The sequence below is a fragment of the Mustelus asterias genome, chromosome 5 (genome assembly GCF_964213995.1).
Source record: "Mustelus asterias chromosome 5, sMusAst1.hap1.1, whole genome shotgun sequence".
Taxonomy (NCBI): domain Eukaryota; kingdom Metazoa; phylum Chordata; class Chondrichthyes; order Carcharhiniformes; family Triakidae; genus Mustelus; species Mustelus asterias.
The window spans coordinates 104370397-104393249 of record NC_135805.1 but is presented as its reverse complement, the minus strand read 5'-3'; the positions used below and the strand labels follow the sequence as shown (position 1 = coordinate 104393249).

The 22853-nt window shown below is 39.2% G+C and overlaps 1 protein-coding gene across 12 annotated transcripts in view; it reads right to left on the bottom strand.

Moving 5' to 3' along the window:
* Positions 1-22853, bottom strand: part of rock2a (rho-associated, coiled-coil containing protein kinase 2a) — a 193398-nt gene that overhangs the window by 64274 nt on the left and 106271 nt on the right. For all 12 annotated transcript variants that reach the window (XR_013497786.1, XR_013497787.1, XM_078213128.1 and 9 more), the window contains 7 exons: positions 19939-20030; positions 16080-16239; positions 11520-11583; positions 8970-9058; positions 7217-7265; positions 2094-2229; positions 332-423 (listed from right to left, as the gene is read on the bottom strand). Coding sequence is in view for 10 of the 12 variants with exons in the window: in XM_078213128.1 (XP_078069254.1) it covers positions 332-423; positions 2094-2229; positions 7217-7265; positions 8970-9058; positions 11520-11583; positions 16080-16239; positions 19939-20030 (682 nt within the window). In the remaining 2 variants the exon portion in view is untranslated. The remainder of the gene's footprint in view (positions 1-331; positions 424-2093; positions 2230-7216; positions 7266-8969; positions 9059-11519; positions 11584-16079; positions 16240-19938; positions 20031-22853) is intronic.

The window sequence follows — 22853 nt, the reverse complement described above, 5'->3', positions numbered from 1 at the left end:
CAGTTAAGTTGAACAGGTTAGCAGGTGTATTTTAGCCTCGGAAAGTAACACATCTGTAAAACTCAATTTATTAAAATGAAGCAGAATTGTTTTTTTTACTTCATGTAGGTCAGTAGATTTTGTTATACTTAATCAAAATCTCCATTCAGGACAAAAATAAAAAATGGCTAGCTGCTATTTTTTGATGTTCAGAAATCTAAATCCTAAAAAGGTCAAACAACGATTTTACAGCGAGATATCACAAAAATGTCAATCATTGCACAAGTACTCAGTTCCACTGTCTCAGGCTAATTTCATAAAATCACTTGCAAAAAAAAGTTGTACAACTAACCTGTCTCTGTAATTGAGCCATTTTCTCATTTGAGATTTGAGAGTTCTGATTCCTTTTCTTCAGATCTTCAAGTTGATCCTTCAGACTATTAACTGTGAAGCACAATTTTGTTAGGAGTACCAAATACAATGACATATTAAGGCCAGCTAATCTTCTGAAAGTAAATGATGAATATGCAGATATTCTACTCTTCAATACAATGCTAGCATGCAACTTCAGGTAGTTGGAGATGATTGAATCAAGAATTTCCTTAAGAATTCCTGCACCAATATCCTAGATTTCTAATGACTGACTCCCAACAGCCACTGCCAACCTCTTTTCCCTCAGCATTGACTCTAGGCACGAAAAGCTTTCCCACATGATTCCAACTGAACTAGATTTTAGAAAAAGGTTTTTCAATGTGCATACAATCAAAGGCTAATGCTATTTCAACTTCTGAGTGTGGAGGTGGAGCAGCCAGGAAAGAGACAGAAAGCCTTCTATGTGCTGTTTAAGAACCAAGACCTCTCCACAGAATTCTGGGGTGTGTGACCGGGGACGGGTAGGGGATATGGTGGAAGCGGAGAACCAGTATACACAATTTAGCCAAGTAGCCTTTCCCACTTGTGCATGTTGTAGGTTATTTTCCCCTTTTCCTGATGTGTTACAGACTCCCTTTTGGAAGGAGTATAGAGGTCAAAGATCTGGCTTGAACACATAAAGCTGCACTGGGTGTCTCTATTTTGTGTCAAACTACACACTGTTCAAATCATTAAGGATGACAAACTATTTCCTTAAACCTCCCTGCCTTGCTCCATTCACTGTCAGCTTAAAAAATGACTGTGAAGAACTCATAAATTTCTACATCACCATGGTAAAGTCAATGCAATCCTCTGGTGCAAAAGTCTGCCGTTTTTATTATTTCAGGCCAACCCTTCCTTCAAACCTATCATAACTCTTGATTGAACTTGTAATTCTGGTCTAGCAAATATCAAAAGATAAAGTGCTGTTTCTCAAACTTCGACTGAGCTTCAATAGAACGGTGTAGATAGCTGAGGACAGAGAGATCAGAGGAGAAGTGGGGAAGAGATTTAAAATGACAAGCAATAAGAAGCTCAGGGTTACACTTGCGGACTGAAAAGTAATACTCTGGAAAGCAATCACGCAATCTGCATTTGGTCTCCTAGTATAAAGGAGATTGCATCGTGAACAATGAATACAGTAAACTAAATTGAAAGCAGTTCAAACAAACTGCTGTTTTACTTGCTTGAGGAACAGCAGACATCTTTCAACTAACCACTTAACAGTCCACTGGGCTCAACATCAAGTTCAATCATTTCTGACCATGACCACTGCTCTCAATTGTTTTGGGGCTGATAGTGACTGTTTTTAGCTCCTCTCGTCCCATTTTCTATTTCCCTTGCACCTTCATCCCCTTTGTCATTTAGTCACTCCCTTCCACCTATCACAAACACCCCCTTTGGTCCCTTTCCTCCTTTTTCCTGCCTCTGTATTTGCTTCAAACCTGTTACACCTCTTTTTTTCTAACTCTGATGAAACGTCATTGAACTAAAATGTTAACTGTGCTCCACTCTCCACAGATGCTGCCTGACTGCTGAATATTTCCAGCATTTTCTTTATACTAAGATTTCCAGTAGCTGCAGTATTTTGCCATTGTTACATTTTATGGGCTGCATATTAGCCTGTATCAATTCTGTTAAACGTTTGATAATGTATTTTTTGCTACAATCTAAAATGCAATATGTACATAAGGGATCCTTACCCTCATTTTCCAGGCCACGCTTTTTATCTGCTTCCATTTCAGTTTTACGGTGATATTCTGCATTCTTGTGTTGAAGAAGTGCTTTTTCTCGTTCCAACTGCCTTAACGATGATTCTACATCTTTCCTGCAGGTGATCTAAAATTCGGAGGTTCAATTAGTAAATAAGAACTTTTGCGTATGTGTTAAGTATACTTCCAAAAGTGGAAGTGGAGTTTTAAAGGACCACTATTTTCAAACAACTTTATTCAGAATTACTTATCATGTAGTTCATATTGACCATTATTAGAATATTTCAAGACAACCATCTAACAAATACTAAATCATGCAAAAAGAACAAGTTGGTAAATTTGATAAAGAGCAAAATAATTCTCTTCTTCCCAAATGCAGCATTGTATTTGCTTATTCTTAAAAGGGATACTGAGAGGTAATGCCCTCTGCATAGAGCAGTACTAAAGAAAAATGATGGAAAGAAAACTTACTGTAAGAATTATGGATTAAATACTCATCTTCAGTGCTACCAGTGCCTGTAGCCCATATTGAAATATCAGACATGCAGCTCACTATTTTCCATCATTTGAAATTAAGTTTCATTATGTGCTCCTATTATGCAAAAGTCTCAAAAGTTAAAGGCCCTCATGCTCAATTATGAAGTTGAATAAATATTAAGAGACTGCAAATATATGCTGTACTAGTTGCCTGGACAGACTGTAATTATTAATTTAAAATTATTCATCTTACAAGTTTGGCATGTACAAGATGGTTCTGCTTCAGCCTTCTGGTGGAGAGCTGTAACTGTGAGATGCTATATGATAGAAACAAAGTATCTGGAGAATCTAAAAATATATGCAAAGTGAACTGCATATTTATTTTCTAAAACATTTAGCTATTTTCTCCCATTTTTATTTTTCCTGAATAGGAGTCATCTTCCATTCTCTTGCTAATGCCACAACATTGGAATGAATGCCAGAGCAGTCAAAAAAACTGTCTTTTGTGTTTACCAGCTATTTGTGGCCACCTATATAATCTTCTCTTCTGGGTTCCCAAGCAAGCTATTGGAGGGTCCAGGAAAGACAGTGGCCAAAAACAAAGAAGTCTAAATATTTTTGCAACAAACGTTTTTCAATGATTTGTAGCGAAATGGGTGGAATTATTGGACTTCAAGTGGGTAATTTTCCATGTTTTTACATTCTATTACCGTCAAGACGATGGGCCAATGCATTGCTACTAAATTACCAAAGTGACCTCAGCATTTCAGCATTCACATAATATAGGATGAAGTCCATACTAACAGAAGATAACCTCGTTGGATTCATTGTGAGGCATCCTACCATCTCAGGGAACGATGGACTGTGCCTTGGATGTACGTCACTTCTAGGTTGAACATTATCTGTTATGGCTGTAGAAACCGATTCTGCAGCTGGCATAGATGAATTATGTTGGCCAAAGGATGACTGATGTTTTTTCTCCTTCTGGTGGGCTCTCTTTTCTGCCATCTGGTCATTTCTTTTGTCCTCTGCTTTTTCCACGGCCTTCCTGACTACTTATCTCCAGGTACTCTGAAGGATTTCCCATGCATCGAATCTGATCCTAGTCAACTTGAGATCTCATTTGCAGACATCCTTGTATCGCAGGTGCAGGCATCCTTGTATCGCAGGTGCAGGCATGGTCTTCTGTCAATAGCAAGCTCACCACAGAGGATGTCTTCGGGGATGCAGCCATCATCCATGAGGGCATGACCAGCCAGAAGAGTTTTTGCTGACTCAAATGGGTAAAAACATTCTTACCCTGCACACTGGGTTAGTGCCAAATTTGGCACTCTGTCCTGCCAGGACGTTACGTATTTTGTTGGATTACATACACGCTAAGTGAAGCAAAGAACAATTTCAGTGCTTCACAAACTATTTTCCAATTTTAACTCACCACCAGAACTTAAGGGAAATTAAAATTAGGGAAATTAAAATTAGGGCAAAGGGCCTTGACAGTGATGCATGAACTGAATTAACTGCACAATTTTTCCTTCTTAATGGAAAAGGTGACTTGCACCAGTCACTTCTTAACCCTTCTGAAACTAAGACAAAAGATCCTTCTTGTCAACGTCAGAGGCTTTAACGTTTAACCATTCGCATTTAAAAAAATACAAGATTCTTTTTTATATACACATTTAAAATTAGACAGCTTAAAATACAAGTGGTTCATAATTAACTGTGAAATGGGAAAGTGATCTTTTTTGTTCTTTTGCCATTCCGAGCAGCCCACTAGTTCTGAAAGAGAGTCATATTCAACTCAAAATGTTAACTATTTCACTCCCTGAAGTTGTTGCCAAACCTGAGTATTTCCAACATTGATTTTTTTCAGATTTCCAGCACTGATTTTATTTTCAGATTTCCCGCATTCAAGGTATTTTGCTTCTATTAATTCCAGACTTCCCAAAAGATCATGGTTTGACCTTCCTCACCTATGTAATACTCCATTCACAAAGATACAGGGTCACTTCGGTTGAAAAAAACTCAAGGCAGCCTTTTTGCTGCGTGAAAAGGTTTTTTTCCCCAAGTTAGGGTTCGTTCTCACTGTTCTTCGTGTGTCATTATTTATCATCAAGGTTATCCCTCCTCTTTTTCCATTCTGTCTGTCTGCGTTGTATAACTAGTAAAGCTTATTTCCCAACCGTGCTCACCTTGTAACGGAGCTTCTGTAAATAAACCATTTGTCTTTATTTGTTTAAAATTGTTTACAGAAACATCTTCCATTATGTTTACAGGCACAACTTTCCAGATTTAGGGATTTCATAGAACCAAACAATCCCTACAGTGCAGGAGGAGGCCATTCAGCCCATCAAGTCTGTACCAACTCTCTGCAAGAGAATCTTACCTGGGCACACCCCCCCCACCCCCATTCTCTGTAACCCCATGTATTTACCATGGTTAATCTGCCTTATCTACACATCTTTGGACACTAAGAGGCAATTTAGCAAGGCCAATTCACCTTACCTGCACATCTTTGGGCTGTGGGAAGAAACACCTGGAGGAAACCCACACAGACACACAGAGAACATGCAAACTTTCCCAGAAGACTAAGGAAATTTGGCCTGTCCACTAGGACTCTCACCAGCTTTTACAGATGCACCATAGAAAGCATTCTTTCCGGTTGCATCACAGCTAGGTATGGCTCCTGCTCTGTCCAAGACCATAAGAAACTACAAAGGGTCGTGAATGAAGCCCAATCCATCACTCAAACCAGCCTCCCATTCATTGACTCTGTCTACACTTCCGGCTGCCTGGAAAAGCAGCCAGCATAATTAAGGATGCCACACACCTAGGACATATTCTTCTCCACCTTCTTCCGTTGGGAACATGTACCGACCAACTCAAGAACAGTTTCTTCCCTGCTGCTGTCAGACTTTTGAATGGACCTACCTCGCACTAAGTTGATCTTTTTCTACACCCTAGCTAAGACTGTAGCACTACAATCTGCACTCTCTCCTTTACTTCTTTATGTACAGTATGCTTTGTCTGCATAGCACGCAAGAAACAATACTTTTCATTGTATACTAATACTTTTCAATAATAAATCAAATCAAATTCCACGCAGACAGTCACCCAAGGCCAGAATCGAACCTGGTCCCTGCCTTTGAAGCAGCAGTGCTAACCACTATGCCACCATGCCACACTCGAGTTTAAGAAAATCTCTTCAGCCCCCCTGAGGATCTTTCGCCAATGATTAACCTCTGGTTATTGGCACATTCACCAAAGGGAACAGTTTTTCTCTACCTATTGCATCAAAGTCTCTTATCATCTTAATCTATTAGGCCGCCTCTTAATCTTCTTGGTTCCAAGGAAAATAACCCTAATTAATTCTCCTCATAACTGGAGCCCCTCATCTCTGATCTGTACTATTTCCAAGGCCTTCATATCTTTCCTGAAGTGTAGGGCCCAGAATTGTCCACAATACCTAAGCTATGGCCAGCTAGTGATTCATAAAAGTACTAGCATAATCTTCTTGCTTTCATATTTACTCCTCTATTTGTAAATCTAAGTAACCCATATGCTTTTTTAACAACCGTAGCAACTTGCCGTGCCACCTTCACGATCTTATATATGGGCACCAAATTTTTTCTGCTCAGTTTTCAAAGTCATGCCATTTATAGTACACTGTTTTTCCATATTACTTCACCCAAAGTACCTGACCACTTTATCAAGTTTTGTATCAATATAATGCTGCCTAGGTTATTTGTAAACATGAAAAAACAATGAACCCAAAACTGAGCTTTGGGAACTACACTGCAAACTACCTCCCAGTCTGAAAAACATCTATCCACTGTCAGCACTGTTGGCCTCATTATCACAAAGCGAATTTGACCACCACTTTCCCCTTAATTCCATACATTTCCATCTTCTCAATAAGCACTTAGTCGAATATCTTCCAAATGTCTATCTGTACAACATCTACTGTAGTACTTTATTCAACTTTCCCTGTTACCTCAACTCACAATTCAATCAAGTTGGTCAGCCTCAAATAATATTTTTTGCTGGTTCTCCTGAATTAACCCATGCCTTTCTAAATGAAATTTGATTTTGGCCCTGATAATGGTTAGTGACTTGAGAGAGGATGCTAGGACTGTAGCACTTAGTTTACCACTGTCAACCTTCTTGAATAGGGGCGTAACACTAACAATCCCTTCAGTCCTCCAGCATTACTCCTATATCCACCGAAAAATGCAAGATAACAAGAAATATCACAGCCAATTAGATCTTTGCTTCTTTTAGGAATTTTGGGTGCATTCTATGTGGTTCAGGTGATACACTAACTTTCAGTAATACTAATCTTTTTAGCATATCTTCTCCATCTACTCCTACCTTGTCCATAACTTTACTCTTTTAGTGTAACCTTCACATCATTCACTTCCTTCGAGAGTTGATTATTATTATATTTGATTACTACATTTGTACTTTACTCTGCCCTTCCTGCCAAACAAAATACCAGAAATGGAGGAGGGAAGAAGAGAGAATGTTCAACTTTTAAAATTGCCAACTGTGTTTTAATAACTGAACGTACTTCATCTAAATTGAGACACTAAAATTAACATTCACCTGGACCAGAATACCAAAAGTATACAGTACTGTACCTCATCTTCCAAATCTTTGGATATTTTTTCCAGACGACTACTTGTTGTTCTATAAATCAAAAGTAAAGATAAATGTCAGGGCCTGATAGGGCACTTGACACTGAACAGAAAAGACAGGAAATGTCAACTTCATTTTTCTAGTTACCTTTCGCAGGATGGTTTTCTTAGAAACAATAGGCCTTTAAATTTTCAAGTGCATGCATTGTACCAATGTATTTAAGAGCGCATCTACACTTTAGCTTCACTGGCAGCTGCAGTTCCGATCATAATTAAGGAAAACAACGTTTGCTTTGCCTTCAATTATGTTGTTTAAAGGGGATCTCTGTGCATGCCTTCATGGGTGCAAGTATATATGGTGGAGCTGTTTGCCAATAGTTAGAAATTTGCATATTTAGACAATTAGGAAGGGTAAGTTCCCTTAATAAACTTAATAAGCCATATTTGACCCTACATTGTAATTATATGTCATGTGGCACCAAGTCCATATAAATGGACTGTCATTCCGTTTCTCACTGATGTTAAGCGTCTTCGCACCAACATAAGATACATTTTAAGTGTCTGCCAACTATCACTTTCCTCTTCCCATCAGCATTACTTTTATGCACCTTCAAGTGTTCTTAACTCAAGAATAGAATTAGTAGAAGTTGAGGCATCACAGGCATTTGTGATGACCATGTGTTTAAGCATGCCTTTCTCATTTTGAAATATCCTTCAAAATTTGAGTACCATTAGTTGGGGAATTTTCAAAATGGTTACACAGGCAGAGAGAATTTAAAGATAAAAACAATGAAACAGGAGAAGAGGAAATACTAAAAGATAAAACAAGACTTAGCTCTTTTTCCAAAAAAATTGAATTAAACCTGATCTTAAAAAAGCTGTGATTTGAACTTAGTTTAGTTACAATCAAACATTTCTGTCTTTTACCAATTTTATGCCACTATCACTTTTGATTTCATTTAAAACTGTATTTAATGTTACGGTATAACATTTCAATGAGGGAACAGTTTAGTTCCATTATGAACAATTCCACCCCAGTAAGAAGGATGTGGGTTATCTCGAACTTCAGAATTAACCCTAGCCTGGCTGCTTCAGTTCAGCACTGAGCATATGCTGTATTGTCAAAGGCAATGGGCTTCAATAGACATTAAGCCAAAGACACCTATGCTTGTTCAGTTTGTGTAAAAGATCTCATGGCACTATTTGAAGAGAAGCTATGAATTCCCCCAGTATTTGGGTCAGCAATGCTCTCTTCACCAAAAAAGATCAATTGGTTAGTGGTCATAGTTGCCGCGTAAGCAATTTTCTGAAAAGTGACAGGATTTCTTCCATATTTTTGTATGGATTAATTGCATAATACTTTCCAAAACTAGATCGCAATTAGTTAGTGATTTTTGTGTGTAAATCATGTTCATCAAGATGATGAATATCAGCATTGGCACATTAAATAATTTACCATTTGGAGAATCAATTTCGATGCAAACAGACTCAAGTTACAAACAACAGTCATTAGCATTCAGAAATTGTCTCTCCAATGACTAAATTAAGACTTTAGCCTCAGATTTATGATCCTGCTGCACCGGTGTGAACTATAGCAGCTTCCATATTAATCATCCTTCAGGCAAATACTGGTAGTTATGCTTTAAAATATCATTTTAACAGTCAAAACCAGAGATAATTTTCAATCTTTCAGTGTAGGCTAGATTCAAACACAAGTTCTAAAGGTGGTGGGAATACTGCCCTTATTGCCACATACCTATATTTTTGTTCCATTTCATCTTTGGCTTGCATTTCATTGTTTAATTGTTCTTCAAGCTGATGTAACTTCTTCTGTAGTTTTGCAGACTACAATGAAAAATAAAACAAGTTGCACATATATACACACAACATTCCAATAAGCTTACATACAATTATTTTCAGAAAAGCTTTACAAGAGGTAAACCTACCTCTAAACTACCCTGCAAGTAATAGAAAAAAGGACACACTAAGGACAAATGATTAAAACGCTGGTCCATTTGCAGATTCTTTCTCAACACCGTATTTATTTTGTTAAATCTCATTAAAATCACATTATCCACGAGTCCATTGGAGACAGGCTGAGTGAGTGGGCGAGGATCTGGCAGATGGGGTATAACGTTGACAAATGCGAGGTTATTCACTTTGGAGGAAATAATAGCAAATTGGATTATTATCTAAATGGAAAAAAATTGCAACATGTGCTGTGCAAAGGGACCTGGGGGTCCTTGTGCATGAGACGCAAAAACCCAGTCTGCAGGTGCAACAGGTGATCAAGAAGGCAAATGGGATGTTGGCCTATATCGCAAGGGGGATAGAATATAAAAGCAGAGATGTCTTGCTGCATCTGTACAGGGCATTGGTGAGGCCGCAGCTGGGATACTGTGTGCAGTATTGGTCCCCTTATTTGCGGAAGGATATATTGGCCTTGGAGGGAGTGCAGAGAAGGTTCACCAGGTTGATACCAGAGATGAGGGGTGTTGATTATGAGGAGAGACTGAGCAGATTGGGTTTGTATTCGTTGGAATTTAGAAGGCTGAGGGGGATCTTATAGAGACCTATAAGATAATGAAGGGGCTGGATAGGGTAGAGGTGGAGAGATTCTTTCCACTTAGAAAGGAAGCTAGAACTAGAGGGCACAGCCTCAAAATAAAGGGGGGTCAGTTTAGGACAGAGTTGAGGAGGAACTTCTTCTCTCAGAGGGTGATGAATCTCTGGAATTCTCTGCCCACTGAAGTGGTGGAGGCTACCTCGTTGAATATGTTTAAATCACGGATAGATGGATTCCTGATCGGTAAGGGAATTAGGGGTTATAGGGATCAGGCGGGTAAGTGGACCTGATCCACTTCAGATCAGCCATGATCTTATTGAATGGCGGGGCAGGCTCGAGGGGCTAGATGGCCTACTCCTGCTCCTATTTCTTATGTTCTTATGAGTCATGACAATTGGTCTTACTGCACCAGGGTTAGAAATGTACCATGGTTCCTCCTCAAACTACTACCCTGGCATCTTCACTGTTAATATGAGCGTCAGAAGAAAGGACAGGCCTGAGGAGTGATCCACAAGCTTTGCAACCCTCCTCTAACTCTTCTTCTGCCTGAAACCCAACAATATTCAATGCTTAATTGAAGGGGCGGCACGGTAGCACAGTGGTTAGCACTGCTGCTTCACAGCTCCAGGGACCTGGGTTCGATTCCAGGCTTGGGTCACTGTCTGTGTGGAGTTTGCACATTCTCCTCGTGTCTGCGTGGGTTTCCTCCGGGTGCTCCGGTTTCCTCCCACAGTCCAAAGATGTGCGGGTTAGGTTGATTGGCCATGCTAAAATTGCCCTTTAGTGTCCTGAGATGCATAGGTTAGAGGGATTAGTGGGTAAAATATGTAGGGATATGGGGGTAGGGCCTGGGTGAGATTGTGGTCGGTGCAGACTCGATGGGCCGAATGGCCTCTTTCTGTACTGTAGGGTTTCTATGATTTCTATGATTAAGACTCACAAAAGAACTTTGACAGTTGTCTAATGCTAAATGGAACCATAAATAACTAAGTAAAAACTTTCAAAAAAGGTCAAGAAAAAAATGCAATCAATGTTCAGTTTTCTTTGACTGTTTCTGCTATCTTAAAATTTCTCCAGCACCCTCTCCCTCTTCACAGAAAAAACAGCGAGTGTTGATGGCGTCAGTGGAGCAACTAGCTTGGAAGAGTTATGAGTAAATAGTATGGAAAGTTGAATTGAAATTACATATTCTTTGTTTCCTTGTAGACTGAGTCAGTAAATGTATGCTACGGTATGTTTTGCCGGGGGAGGTAGACATTGATGTTTATACAATCAACTATCAATAATCCAAAAGAAAGGGACTGGTGGCAAAAAAATAATGTTCGCTGCTTCTTACAAGGCTTCCTGACTCCCTCTCTTGATGATTTCAATACTATCAATCGGTATGCACGCAAGCTTAAAGACATGTCCAATCATATTCAAAGGGGACATATCCAAAGGGGACCTTTGTCCCCTGGTGTTTAATTTCAATTAGCATATTGGATAAGGTAAACTCTTGTTGATGTAATTTTATCTTTCATCTAGCACTTTCCTTTATACAATTGTTCACTTAAAATACCTTGCAGCACCATTTCTAATTGCTGCCAGGCAAAGGTCATAAATTTAATTTTAATACAGACAACTTAAATTGTATCAAATAAACTAGATTTAAATAGAAAGCCTGTTAACTCATATCAATACTTGAATAAAAAACATCCAGCATTATTTTGCATGTTCATTATAAACAACTGTTTCACCCACCTCAATTTTACTGGGTAAATTGGGCTCATTCTCCTTATATGGTGCAGGTGAGTCACTTAGCAACCTGTGGGAAAAACACAACTCTTCTATTCAACATTTGACAATTTCTGCAGTCATTCAATGCACTCTTGTTTTTAATTAAAGCTATCTTGGTCTCCCACGGCTCAGCAACTTTACCAGCTCATTAACTGAATCATATCAGAGAAGAATTTTTTTAAATTATCCATTCCAAGGATGGGACATTGCGAGGAAGGCCAATGTTTATTGTTCATCCTCAATTGCTCTCGAGAAGCTAGTTGTAAACCAGCTTCTTGAACAGCTGCAGTCCGTGTGGTGAAGATACTGGTGGGGAAGGAGTTCCAGAATTTTAACCCAGAAACTGCAGCAGTTTTCCAAATCAGGATTGAGAGACTTGGAGGGTAACCTGGAGATGGTGCTACTCCCTTTTACCTGCTGCCCTGGTTCTCCTATGAAGGAAGAGGTCCTAGTTTTAAGAGCTATGGCTTTTGAATTGTCACGGTGCATCTTTTGGCATTCACGTTGCATGGGAGCGAGGGGAGTGAATATTTTAAGTTGGTGTTTGGGGTGCCAATCAAACAAGTTGCACTGTTTTGGAAGATGTCAGGCACTGCATGCTACTGAAGCTGCATTTGTTCAGACAAGAGGAAAATATTCTATCACACTGCTGACTTATGACTCGAAAGCAGCGGACAGTCACTCCACAGAATACCTAGCCTCTGACCTGCTCTTGTAGCCATGACATTTATGTGACTGGTCCAATTAAATCTCTGGTCAACAGTGATCCAAGGTTTGAGGTTGGGGAATTTACCTATGATAATGGAATTGAATGTCATGAGGTCGCTAAATGCTCTTTTGTCTGAGATTATCATTTCCTGGCATTGTGTACAACGTATATAACTTGTCACTTATCAGTCCAAGTGTGAATGTTGTCCAGGTTTTGCAGCATGCAAGCACGGACTGCTCCATTATGAGGAGTTTCAAATGGACTGAATATTGCAATCATCAACAAACATCCTCACATCTGACCTTATGCTGGAGCTCATTTATCATTGGTCACTGGTCCTTGAAGAAGCAGCTAAAGATGGTGGCCCTCAGAGACTTTCTGAGTAACTCCTGCAGCAATGTCCTGGGGCTAAGATGATATCCTAGTGGCCTCCAACAAGAACAACCATCTTCCTTTGTGTTAAGTACGACTCCAACCAGTGGAAACTTTGCCCCAATTCCCACTGACTTCAATTTTACTAGGACTTATTGATGTAACCATCTGTTAAATGTCATCGTGATGTCCAGGCTGTCTCTGTCTCCTCACTGCTGGAATGAGGCTCTTTTGTCCTTGTTTGGACCAAGGTTGCAAAGAGGTTTGGAGCCAAGCAGTTCTGAAAGAATCCAAGCTGAGCATTAGTTAGCAGGTTAGTTTACTGAGCAAGTGTCACTTGATGGCACAGTCAGTAACAACTTCCCCTGCTTTGCTGTTGGGGTTTAACGATTGGATTGGATGTGTCCGTGTTTGTGGAAAAGACCTCAGTGGGGGGTGGAGATGGACCACTGACCTGATACTTTTGGCCCAAGATGATTACACATGCTTCAGCTTTAATTTCTGTTTGAGTGAGAAGGGCTGAGTTGGACCAGTGGTAAATGCACTAAAATCTGTAGGCGGTTGGGGGGGATTAGTATACAGAAAATTATTTAATGTAAATTGCGATGCAATTACACCTGGTGGTAGTGCATGGTCACTGCAGTCAAAATAGACTGCTAACATTCATTCTAAACTGATATTGAAAAGATGGGTGAGGCAGATTCATTTCATTTGAGAGGGAATTGAATATATCAAATCAAAAGGAAAAACTTGCAGGATCCATCTCTAACCCCCACTGACGTCTTTTCCACAAAACAAGGACACATCCAGTCCGATCGTTAAACCCATCAGCAAAGCAGGGGACGTTGTTATTGACTGTGCCATCAAGTGACACTAGCTTAGTAAACTAACCTGCTGACCATGGTCAGCTTGGATTCTTTTTCTCAGGGCTGCTTGGCTCCAGACCTCTTTACAACCTTGGCCCAAACATGGACAAAAAGGCAGGGAGTGGAACTCACTGGATAACTCTTTCAAAAAACTGTTTGCTTCTCTGTGCCATGATTCTATGAGCAAGAAATTTGGATCGGTAGACTCCCATTTTTTGAACAATTAAGACAACGAAGAAAGTGTCCCCAGCATGCGCATGCATTTGTGTGGCAAATTCCACCTAATGCCATATTGCTATAAAGCTGACTGGAGACTAGCCATAGAACCATAAAAAATTACAGCTCAGAAACAGGCCTTTTGGCCCTTCTTATCTGTGCCGAACCATTTTTTGCCTAGTCCCACTGACCTGCACTTGGACCATATCCCTCCACACCCCTCTCATCCATGAACCCGTCCAAGTTTTTCTTAAATGTTAAAAGTGACATTTACCACTTTATCCGGCAGCTCATTCCACACTCCCACCACTCTCTGCGTGAAGAAGCCCCCCCTAATATTCCCTTTAAACTTTTCTCCTTTCACCCTTAACCCATGCCCTCTGGTTTTTTTCTCCCCTAGCCTCAGTGGAAAAAGCCTGCTTGCATTCACTCTATCTATACCCATCAAAATCTTACACACCTCTATCAAATCTCCCCTCAATCTTCTACGCTCCAGGGAATAAAGTCCCAACCTATTCAATCTCTCTCTGTAACTCAGCTTCTCAAGTCCCGGCAACATCCTTGTGAACCTTCTCTGCACTCTTTCTACCTTATTTACATCCTTCCTGTAACTAGGTGACCAAAACTGTACACAATACTCTAAATTCGGCCTCACCAATGCCTTATATAACCTTACCATAACACTCCAACTTTTATACTCGATACTCCGATTTATAAAGGCCAATGTACCAAAGGCACTCTTTACGACCCTATCCACCTGTGACGTCACTTTTAGGGAATTCTGTACCTGTATTCCCAGATCCCTCTGTTCAACTGCACTCTTCAGAGTCCTACCATTTACCCTGTACGTTCTACTTGTCTGCGTTAAATTCCATTTGCCATTTTTCAGCCCATTTTTCTAGTTGGTCCAAATCCCTCTGCAAGCTTTGAAAACCTTCCTCACTGTCCACTACACCTCCAATCTTTGTATCATCAGCAAACTTGCTGATCCAATTTACCACATTATCATCCAGATCATTGATATAGATGACAAACAACAATGGACCCAACACCGATCCCTGCGGCACACCACTAGTCACAGGCCTCCACTCAGAGAAGCAATCCTCCACAACCACTCTCTGGCTTCTTCCATTGAGCCAGTGTCTAATCCAATTTACTACCTCCCCATGTATACCTAGCGACTGAACCTTGCTAACTAACCTCCCATGAGGGACCTTGTCAAAGGCCTTGCTGAAATCCAGGTAGACAACATCCACCGCCTTCCCTTCATCCACTTTCATGGTAACCTCCTTGAAAAACTCTAATAGATTGGTCAAACATGACCTACCACGCACAAAGCCATGTTGACTCTCCCTAATAAGTCCCTGTCTATCCAAATATTTGTAGATCCTATCCCTTATCACACCTTCCAATAACTTGCCCACCACCGACGTCAAACCTACTGGCCTATAATTTCCCGGATTTCTTTTGGAACCTTTTTTAAACAACGGAACAACATGAGCCACCCTCCAATCATCTGGCACCTCCCCCGTGAATACTGACATTTTAAATATGTCTGCCAGGGCCCCTGCAAGTTCAACACTAGCTTCCCTCAAGGTCCGTGGGAATACCCTGTCCGGTCCTGGGGATTTATCCACTCTGATTTGCCTCAAGACAGCGAGCACCTCCTCCCCTTTAATCTGTAAAGCTTCCATGACCTCCCTACCTGTTTGCCCTATTTCCGTAGACTCCATGCCCGTTTCCTCAGTAAATACAGATGCAAAAAAACCATTTAGTATCTCCCCCATCTCTTTTGGTTCCATACACAGTCTACCACTCTGGTCTTCAAGAGGACCAATTTTATCCCTCACTATCCTTTTGCTCCTAACATGTTAGGAGCAAAAGGATAGTGAGGGATAAAATAGAAGCTTTGGACTTTCCTTCACTCTGTCTGCCAAAGCAACCTCATGTCTTCTTTTAGCCCTCCTGATTTCCCTCTTAAGTAGCTTCTTGCACTTTTTATACTCCTCGAGCATAGAGTTCAACACTTCAGCTAATACACTCAGCCTTGCACAACAGAAAGGCTCCCTCTATTAGTGCTATTGAAAGGGGTGAAGTCCAATTACAGGTTAGTCGCTGGTCGATTTTTCTGGTTCAAGTATCAGATGCGTCATTGTTCTTATGCAATGAGATGCTGCTACTGGAACACAAACTACTTATGGAATTTTTAATTCTCATCAAGAATTTTACCAAATAAATTATAAATGTTAATTTAACTCACAGACAGTAAAAAAGGCAATGAAATAAAAAACTAAACAGTTAATCTGCCCCACATAATAAATTTCTATTTCATTTCAGGTGAAAGTCAAAAACAATACTCACTGACTGTCTCGGAAATAAGTGAATCCTACAAAAGGTAACTGGTTCCCAGCAAAGGCTTTTGGGGTTGGAAATGTTTCCACTTCTCCTTTATCATCTTCAATATCATCAAAGTTACTTGTATCAATGTCACTGCTCAATTCAGGCACAACAGGGGCAGCAGCTGTGTGTTACATATTGGAAAAAAAGTATCAGTTATTATTTCTTTTTCCCCCCACTAAATCAGAAGCAAGTGTTAGATTGCTCTTAAATTACATGTCAATCATACAATTTAAAGGTTAGTGTTTTACAGCTATGCCTAAAATCTGTTAGATATAAAACATTTACCTTTAGTAGGATATTAGTGCCCTGTTATTGCAACCATGGAATATGCTAACTGGCGTAGCACTTAGATCATAGAAGCATAGACATAGAAAATAGTAGGTCATTCGGCTCTTCAAGTCTGCTCTGCCATTCAGTATGATCATGGTCAATCCTCTATCTCAACACCATACTCCCGCACTCACCCCATAACCTCTTGATGCCTTTAGAGTCTAGAAAGCATTTCCTTCTTAAATATATTCAGTGACTTGGCCTTCAAAGCCTCCTATGGTAGAGAATTCCACAGGCTCACTAACCTGAGTGAAGAAGTTCACAGAATTGTTATGGCGCAGAAGGAAGCCAATCATGTCTGCACTTGCTTGACAAATTAGCATCAAGACTTCATGCGATTCTCCAACCTTTGCCTTGCACCTCTGCACATTGTTTCTATTGAATAACTCATCAAATGCCCTCTTGAATGCCTTGATTGAACCTGCCTCCATAAGACTTCCAGACAGAGCATTCCACATTTGAATTACTCGCTGTGTAAAAAGGTTTTTCCTCACATCAAATTTCCTTCTTTTGCTAATTACTTTAAACCTATGCAGAGCTAGATATATTCTTGATTAACAAGAGGGTGAAAGGTTAACAGGATAGGCAGGAATCTGGGGTTGAAGCTGCAACCAGATCAGCCACGATCTTATTATAAAGTGAACCAGGCTTGAGGGGCCGAGTAGCCTACACCCGCCCCTAATTTGTATGCTCGTATTTGGGGAAAAAATATTCATGGGGAGTGGTTGCTGCTGAAAATGTTCAGCATAAAGGAAAGCATCTGAAAAAAGTACATTTGAATTTTTCAAATTTCAGGTCGCATTTCCCTCCATGAATTGTCACTCCGAGAATATCACCATAATGATTGCCCTGGTGAAGCTTCATGGGAAACAATGGAAGCTGCAACAATCAAGCAATCTCGGAACTCCTTGTTACTTAAAACTACTCTATGGGCTGGCAATCATCTGCATCCTCAGTTTGTAATGTAGTTTCCCAAAGCCCCTACACCTTTGGAACAGTTCTCAAGTGGATTTGAAGTTGGAATCCTCATTGCTTACTGTGGACCTGTTCCAAGATTTGTGGGACAATCACTCTTTGTAAATAATTAATATGCATACTTATACTCATGCCAGTTGAAAGTTTTTTTCTTTTAAGATTAGATAGAATTCATTTTCTCACTAACAGTCTATAATAACAAATGCACTTTGAAGAAGCATAAATTCAATGAACAGCCTCCATTAATACTGCGATTTCTATGGTGCTAAAATTGTACATCCCACTAAGCCTCCCTTTCTCGTTAAGTAAATGATGGTTTCTAATGTTATCCATCAAGTATCACGTGTTTGACCACTGCATCACTTTCAGTGCAAAAGAGGCTCAAAGAAAAGCAAATTTTTGATTGTATCTTGGGAATCATGTACCTCTTCAGTTGAACAAGGCAATCTACAGCAACAATCGAGATTTCTTTCAGTCAGAAATCCATCCTTCATTTTGCACTGTAAACTATCAAACTCAGATTTCTGTCACACTGCAAAAACAGAACCTACTTCAAGAGTACACCCAATCCTGAGTAAACTGACATTGGAAAAAAACAAAATCTTCCTAATTCCCCTACCTAAATGTCAGCTAATTAATTTTCCAAAAACTGTTGCTCTCAAACATCTAGTCCTAACAAATAAGAAGGTATATGTGGAACATTTAAAAACACAATTATTGTATAAAGATGCTCTGAGAGGTAATTCTATTCAAAGTTAGCATAAAATTAATCATCATGGCCACATGCTTTTAAATATTACCATGAACATGAACCCAAAAAAAATGTAAAGCGCTAGATTCAATGGATTTGACATTTTTGTAATAATTTTTGTAACACATACCACTTCATACAAAACACAATAGAAAGTTAGTGCTGACAAACAGCATTACATTAAAAAATCTTTAACTTCCACACCCAGTTTAATTTACTTACTGCCTCTTTAGGAGACCAACACTGAACTTCATAATACAATCAAAGTTGCATTCTTGGAGTGTTAGGTCTTTGAACCAGGGCAGGACTTACTCAGTTAATAGTAGGGCGTAGGGGAGAGTTACAGAACAAAGAGATCTAGGGGTACATGTTCATAGCTCCTTGAAAGTGGAGTCACAGGTGGACAGAGTGGTGAAGAAGGCATTCGGCATGCTTGGTTTCATCAGTCAGAACATTGAATACAGGAGTTGGAATGTCTTGTTGAAGTTGTACAAGACATTGGTAAGGCCACACTTGGAATACTGTGTGCAATTCTAGTCACCGTATTATAGAAAGGATATATTAAACTAGAAAGAGTGCAGAAAAGATTTACTAGGATGCTATCGGGACTTGATGGATTGAGTTATAAGGAGAGGCTGGATAGACTGGGACTTTTTTCTCTGGAGCGTAGGAGGCTGAGGGGTGATCTTATATAGGTCTATAAAATAATGAGGGGCACAGATCAGCTAGACAGTCAATATCTTTTCCCAAAGGTAGTGGAGTCTAAAACTAGAGGGCATAGGTTTAAGGTGAGAGGGGAGAGATACAAAAGTGTCCAGAGGGGCAATTTCTTCACACAGAGGGTGGTGAGTGCCTGGAATAAGCTGCCAGAGCTAGTAGTAGAGGTGGGTACAATTTTACCTTTTAAAAAGCAATTAGATAGTTCCATGGGTACGATGGATATAGAGAGATACGGGCCAAATGTGAGCAATTGGGATTAGCTTAGGGTTTTTTTTTAAAAAAAGGGCGACATGGACAAGTTGGGCCGAAGGGCCATGCTGTAAACCTCTATGATTTAAAATCAGTCTGCAAATAATAAATGACAATAATTTTCAAATATGAACATCATATTACCAAGTGCAATACACCTAAGAGCAAAACAGATCCTCCACAATACCTGTTTGTTCAGTGGACAGAATTTTGGGGAATACATGAGTTATAATAAAAAATATAGTTCATGATTGTGATGCACAATGTAAAAAATGCAATTTTTAAATGAGAATCGCACTAAAATAAAATTAAAGTCTAGACCTTCAAAACAAGGTCAATAAACTTAGGGGATTTGAGAGGTATTCTCAAATGTCCACAAAAAACATATATGTTTCATCAGATTCCTGTACATTTCTGTATCTGTTTTACTAGCATGTTATTATGTCAGTATATAAAAATACAAGTTTTCTCTGCAACATTATTATACTCATTTGGATACTAGATGCTGCCAATCGGAAATGAGAAGAGATTGTCTGTCAGCATCTTCACATTTACAACGATCTCTAGCATAGAAAATTTTGAAATTCACTGCATTGTGATAAATATTAAGCAAGTTGTTACTTTAGCTTATTTGCCTACATACACTCTCAAGTTTTATTGAACATTTTCAAAGGGGAAAATAGTTACTTATGCAAACAAAATTTGACTATATTGCTCAGTCATATTTCTGAAATTTAAATAAATCATATATTCCCAACATAAACCATATCATAAAAGTATCTATAAGGTGTTCACCATCGCGAATGTTGTCCCACGTCCACTGATCGTTTTTGAAGAAAGGGTGACGTTTGATTTCTTCCACTCCATTTCTCCCCAACCGCACCTCCCTGAACATTGAAGTAAATTGGAGCAAAGAGGTATATCAATAAAAATTAAGTTGTTCTTGCCACTCAATAAAAAAAATCCTCATTGATGAATGCTTTGCATCGATTTTTAGTCCGTGCTAAATGCTTCTGCTTTGTGGTTAACTATCAACATTACTGTAATGCTGCATTCTGCCACGTGTGGAGCAGACCCATTTAAACACTGAAAACCTTATTGGGGGAAGGGGGAGGATCAGAACACAGCCAACAAACAGCCACCAGAACTTCAGAAGGTGCCAAACTATCGCAACATCTTGGATTACCTTCAACTGCTACTAAGATACTTAAATTAAGAATTTGCGCAGATGCTCAAAACAGTTCCAATCTTAGATAATTATCTGTAAAATATCCTTTAAAAAGAAATTTGCTGCACTACATTTTAAAATGTAGTATTGCTGGAAAATCAGCTGGAATTTATTCAGTCCCATGAGATTAAAATCTGAATTGCCAACTTGTAAATGTAACGTGAGCAGCTGTTTCAAATATTTCTCGTTCTAAATTCAGTATAAACAGGAAACTGCACGCACGTGGTAAAAGTGCTCCTGGGGTTTTTCTCAAAATCGATCTCCAAATTGCACACTAAATCCAAAATTTATTTCCCCTCCTCAAATATTAACAAGTTTTTTGCTCTTGCATGCTATTTCAGAATTTGAAAGTTAATCATAGAATCATAGAAAATTTTAACTATTTAACAACAGCAAGTTATTTATTTAACAGTTGTTACAGTCCCAATTGATGCTATAACTGGGTGGGAAGATCTCAAAATGGAACCCTAGCTCAAAAGACCACAACTTTAACTTTTTACCAAACGTGAAGGAACAGAATCTAATTCATTTAAACAACAAGAAAGAAGCATTTATTAAACATGGGAGAATTGGATTATAATACAATACTCCTTTACTCCTCTCTGAGAGTAAAAAAAAGAACAGATTTTAAGATTAATACCAATGACAAAGTACATTTGAAACTAAAATGGTCTCATTAACACATGAAGTTCTTTTTTAACACACAAGATGTGGTCAAATACACATTCCTCTCTGAACCCAAGTTAGTGTCTGTGGACTTCTCAGAATCCCCAGATGACGGTTGTGAGTTTCCAAACTCCACTCCCAAAAACATGCTTTTAAAACCTTCTCTGGTAAGAAGACTTTACAGACGCAGGTGGCATTTTGATTCTACTTCATGATTTCCAAAGGACCCTTTTGAACAGGCCTTCTGCTCCACTTCTACCAGTGAATCCACTCCAACATTTTGCAAACCCCTTTAGGATTTCTTTGTCTTGACTGCTTTTGCACACAAACTCAGATATTCCGCCACCGATTGCTCCACAACTATTTCAATTAACGTCTCACAAACTGCAGTAAGATATCACAAATCTTAGAACATGAGATATATTTCTGACTTCTCACGAGCCAGCTACTTTTCAGTTTTGTGACTCGAAATGAACAGTACGCTGTTCTGCTCCCAGTTCCTCTTTGCTCCTTGAACTTCAAACCACCTGGAAACATCTCTTAATTTCTCTAGTTTCCTCAAATGGCTCTTCTTTAGATTTCTGGCAATGACTTTCTTAACCATTACTCCAATGTATGGCTTTTCTTCCAGAAAAGCTGAGAGAGATGTTTGCTCTCTAACTGCCTGTCACCAAATGCACTGACTTCCACCTAAAAACTGAAGAACAAAAAGCTCTCTCTTTGGGAAGTGGGCCTCTGGTTGCCAAGCAACTATATTTATTCTTCACATCATAGCTCTCCATAGCATCACGTGTGGAATTTAACCACCCCCCGCACATATAAACATAAGTCCCTTTCAGGCAAAGAAACACAAAATTAAACCCATCTAAAGCTAAATCTTAATTCTAATATTTCTCCATACATATCCCTTAAAACTACCTTTGGTTTCCTAATACATTGTGTAAATGCTAGTATTTCTAACTTGCTGATTTTCAATTGTATACAATGAACAGGAATGTAGAACTTGCTTAACATACTGCAAAATGCACCTCCTTTTTCTTATTTCATGACAGCAGACATTAGTTTCCTCAAGCAATTAATTTCATTTACTATCAGGGAACATATATTACTGTTGAAATGACCATGTTCTTGTCTAGTATCTGCAAATGAAAATGTAAATATGAAATCATTGATTAATAATTAGTGACAGAATTCCCAAGTTGGTTTTCTCTTCCCCTGCTGAAATTACAGTGCCCTAATCTCTAGCCAAGCTGAGACCGACTGACTCATAAGTTAGGGATAAAACTAGGTACACATGGTTCAGGAGTACAGAATACAGTGATAAAGTCTAAATCACTGAGTGAAGTTAGCAGCCTTTTCATAATGTTAATGCTAACAATCCAGAACAGGGCTCTCACAACATGCCCAGTTAAATATTCTGCTGCACCCTCAAACTATTTTTGTCCAGAGTTGCTGCAAATGCAAGCTGTTAACAGAACATCTAGGACTTTGGTCAATAATGGGCAACACAATACCTCCTGAACGAACGAGATTTAAGGATTGAAATAGACTTAAAACAGGGTGAATTTAAGTCAAATCAGGGGCAGAAAGAGAAGGAAAGGAATGAAAACAGAAAATGTTGGAAATATTCAGCAGGTTAGGCAGCATCTTTATAGAGAGATACAGCGTGAAAGTTTAATCAGAACTGGAATACGTCACAGATCTTAAACAAGATTTTAAACAAATCGAGAAACAGGGAAGGGGTGAAGAAAAGGAAGGCCTGTATTAGAGTAGAAGGCAGGAGTGATTAAATGACAAAAGGGTGGTGATGGTCAAA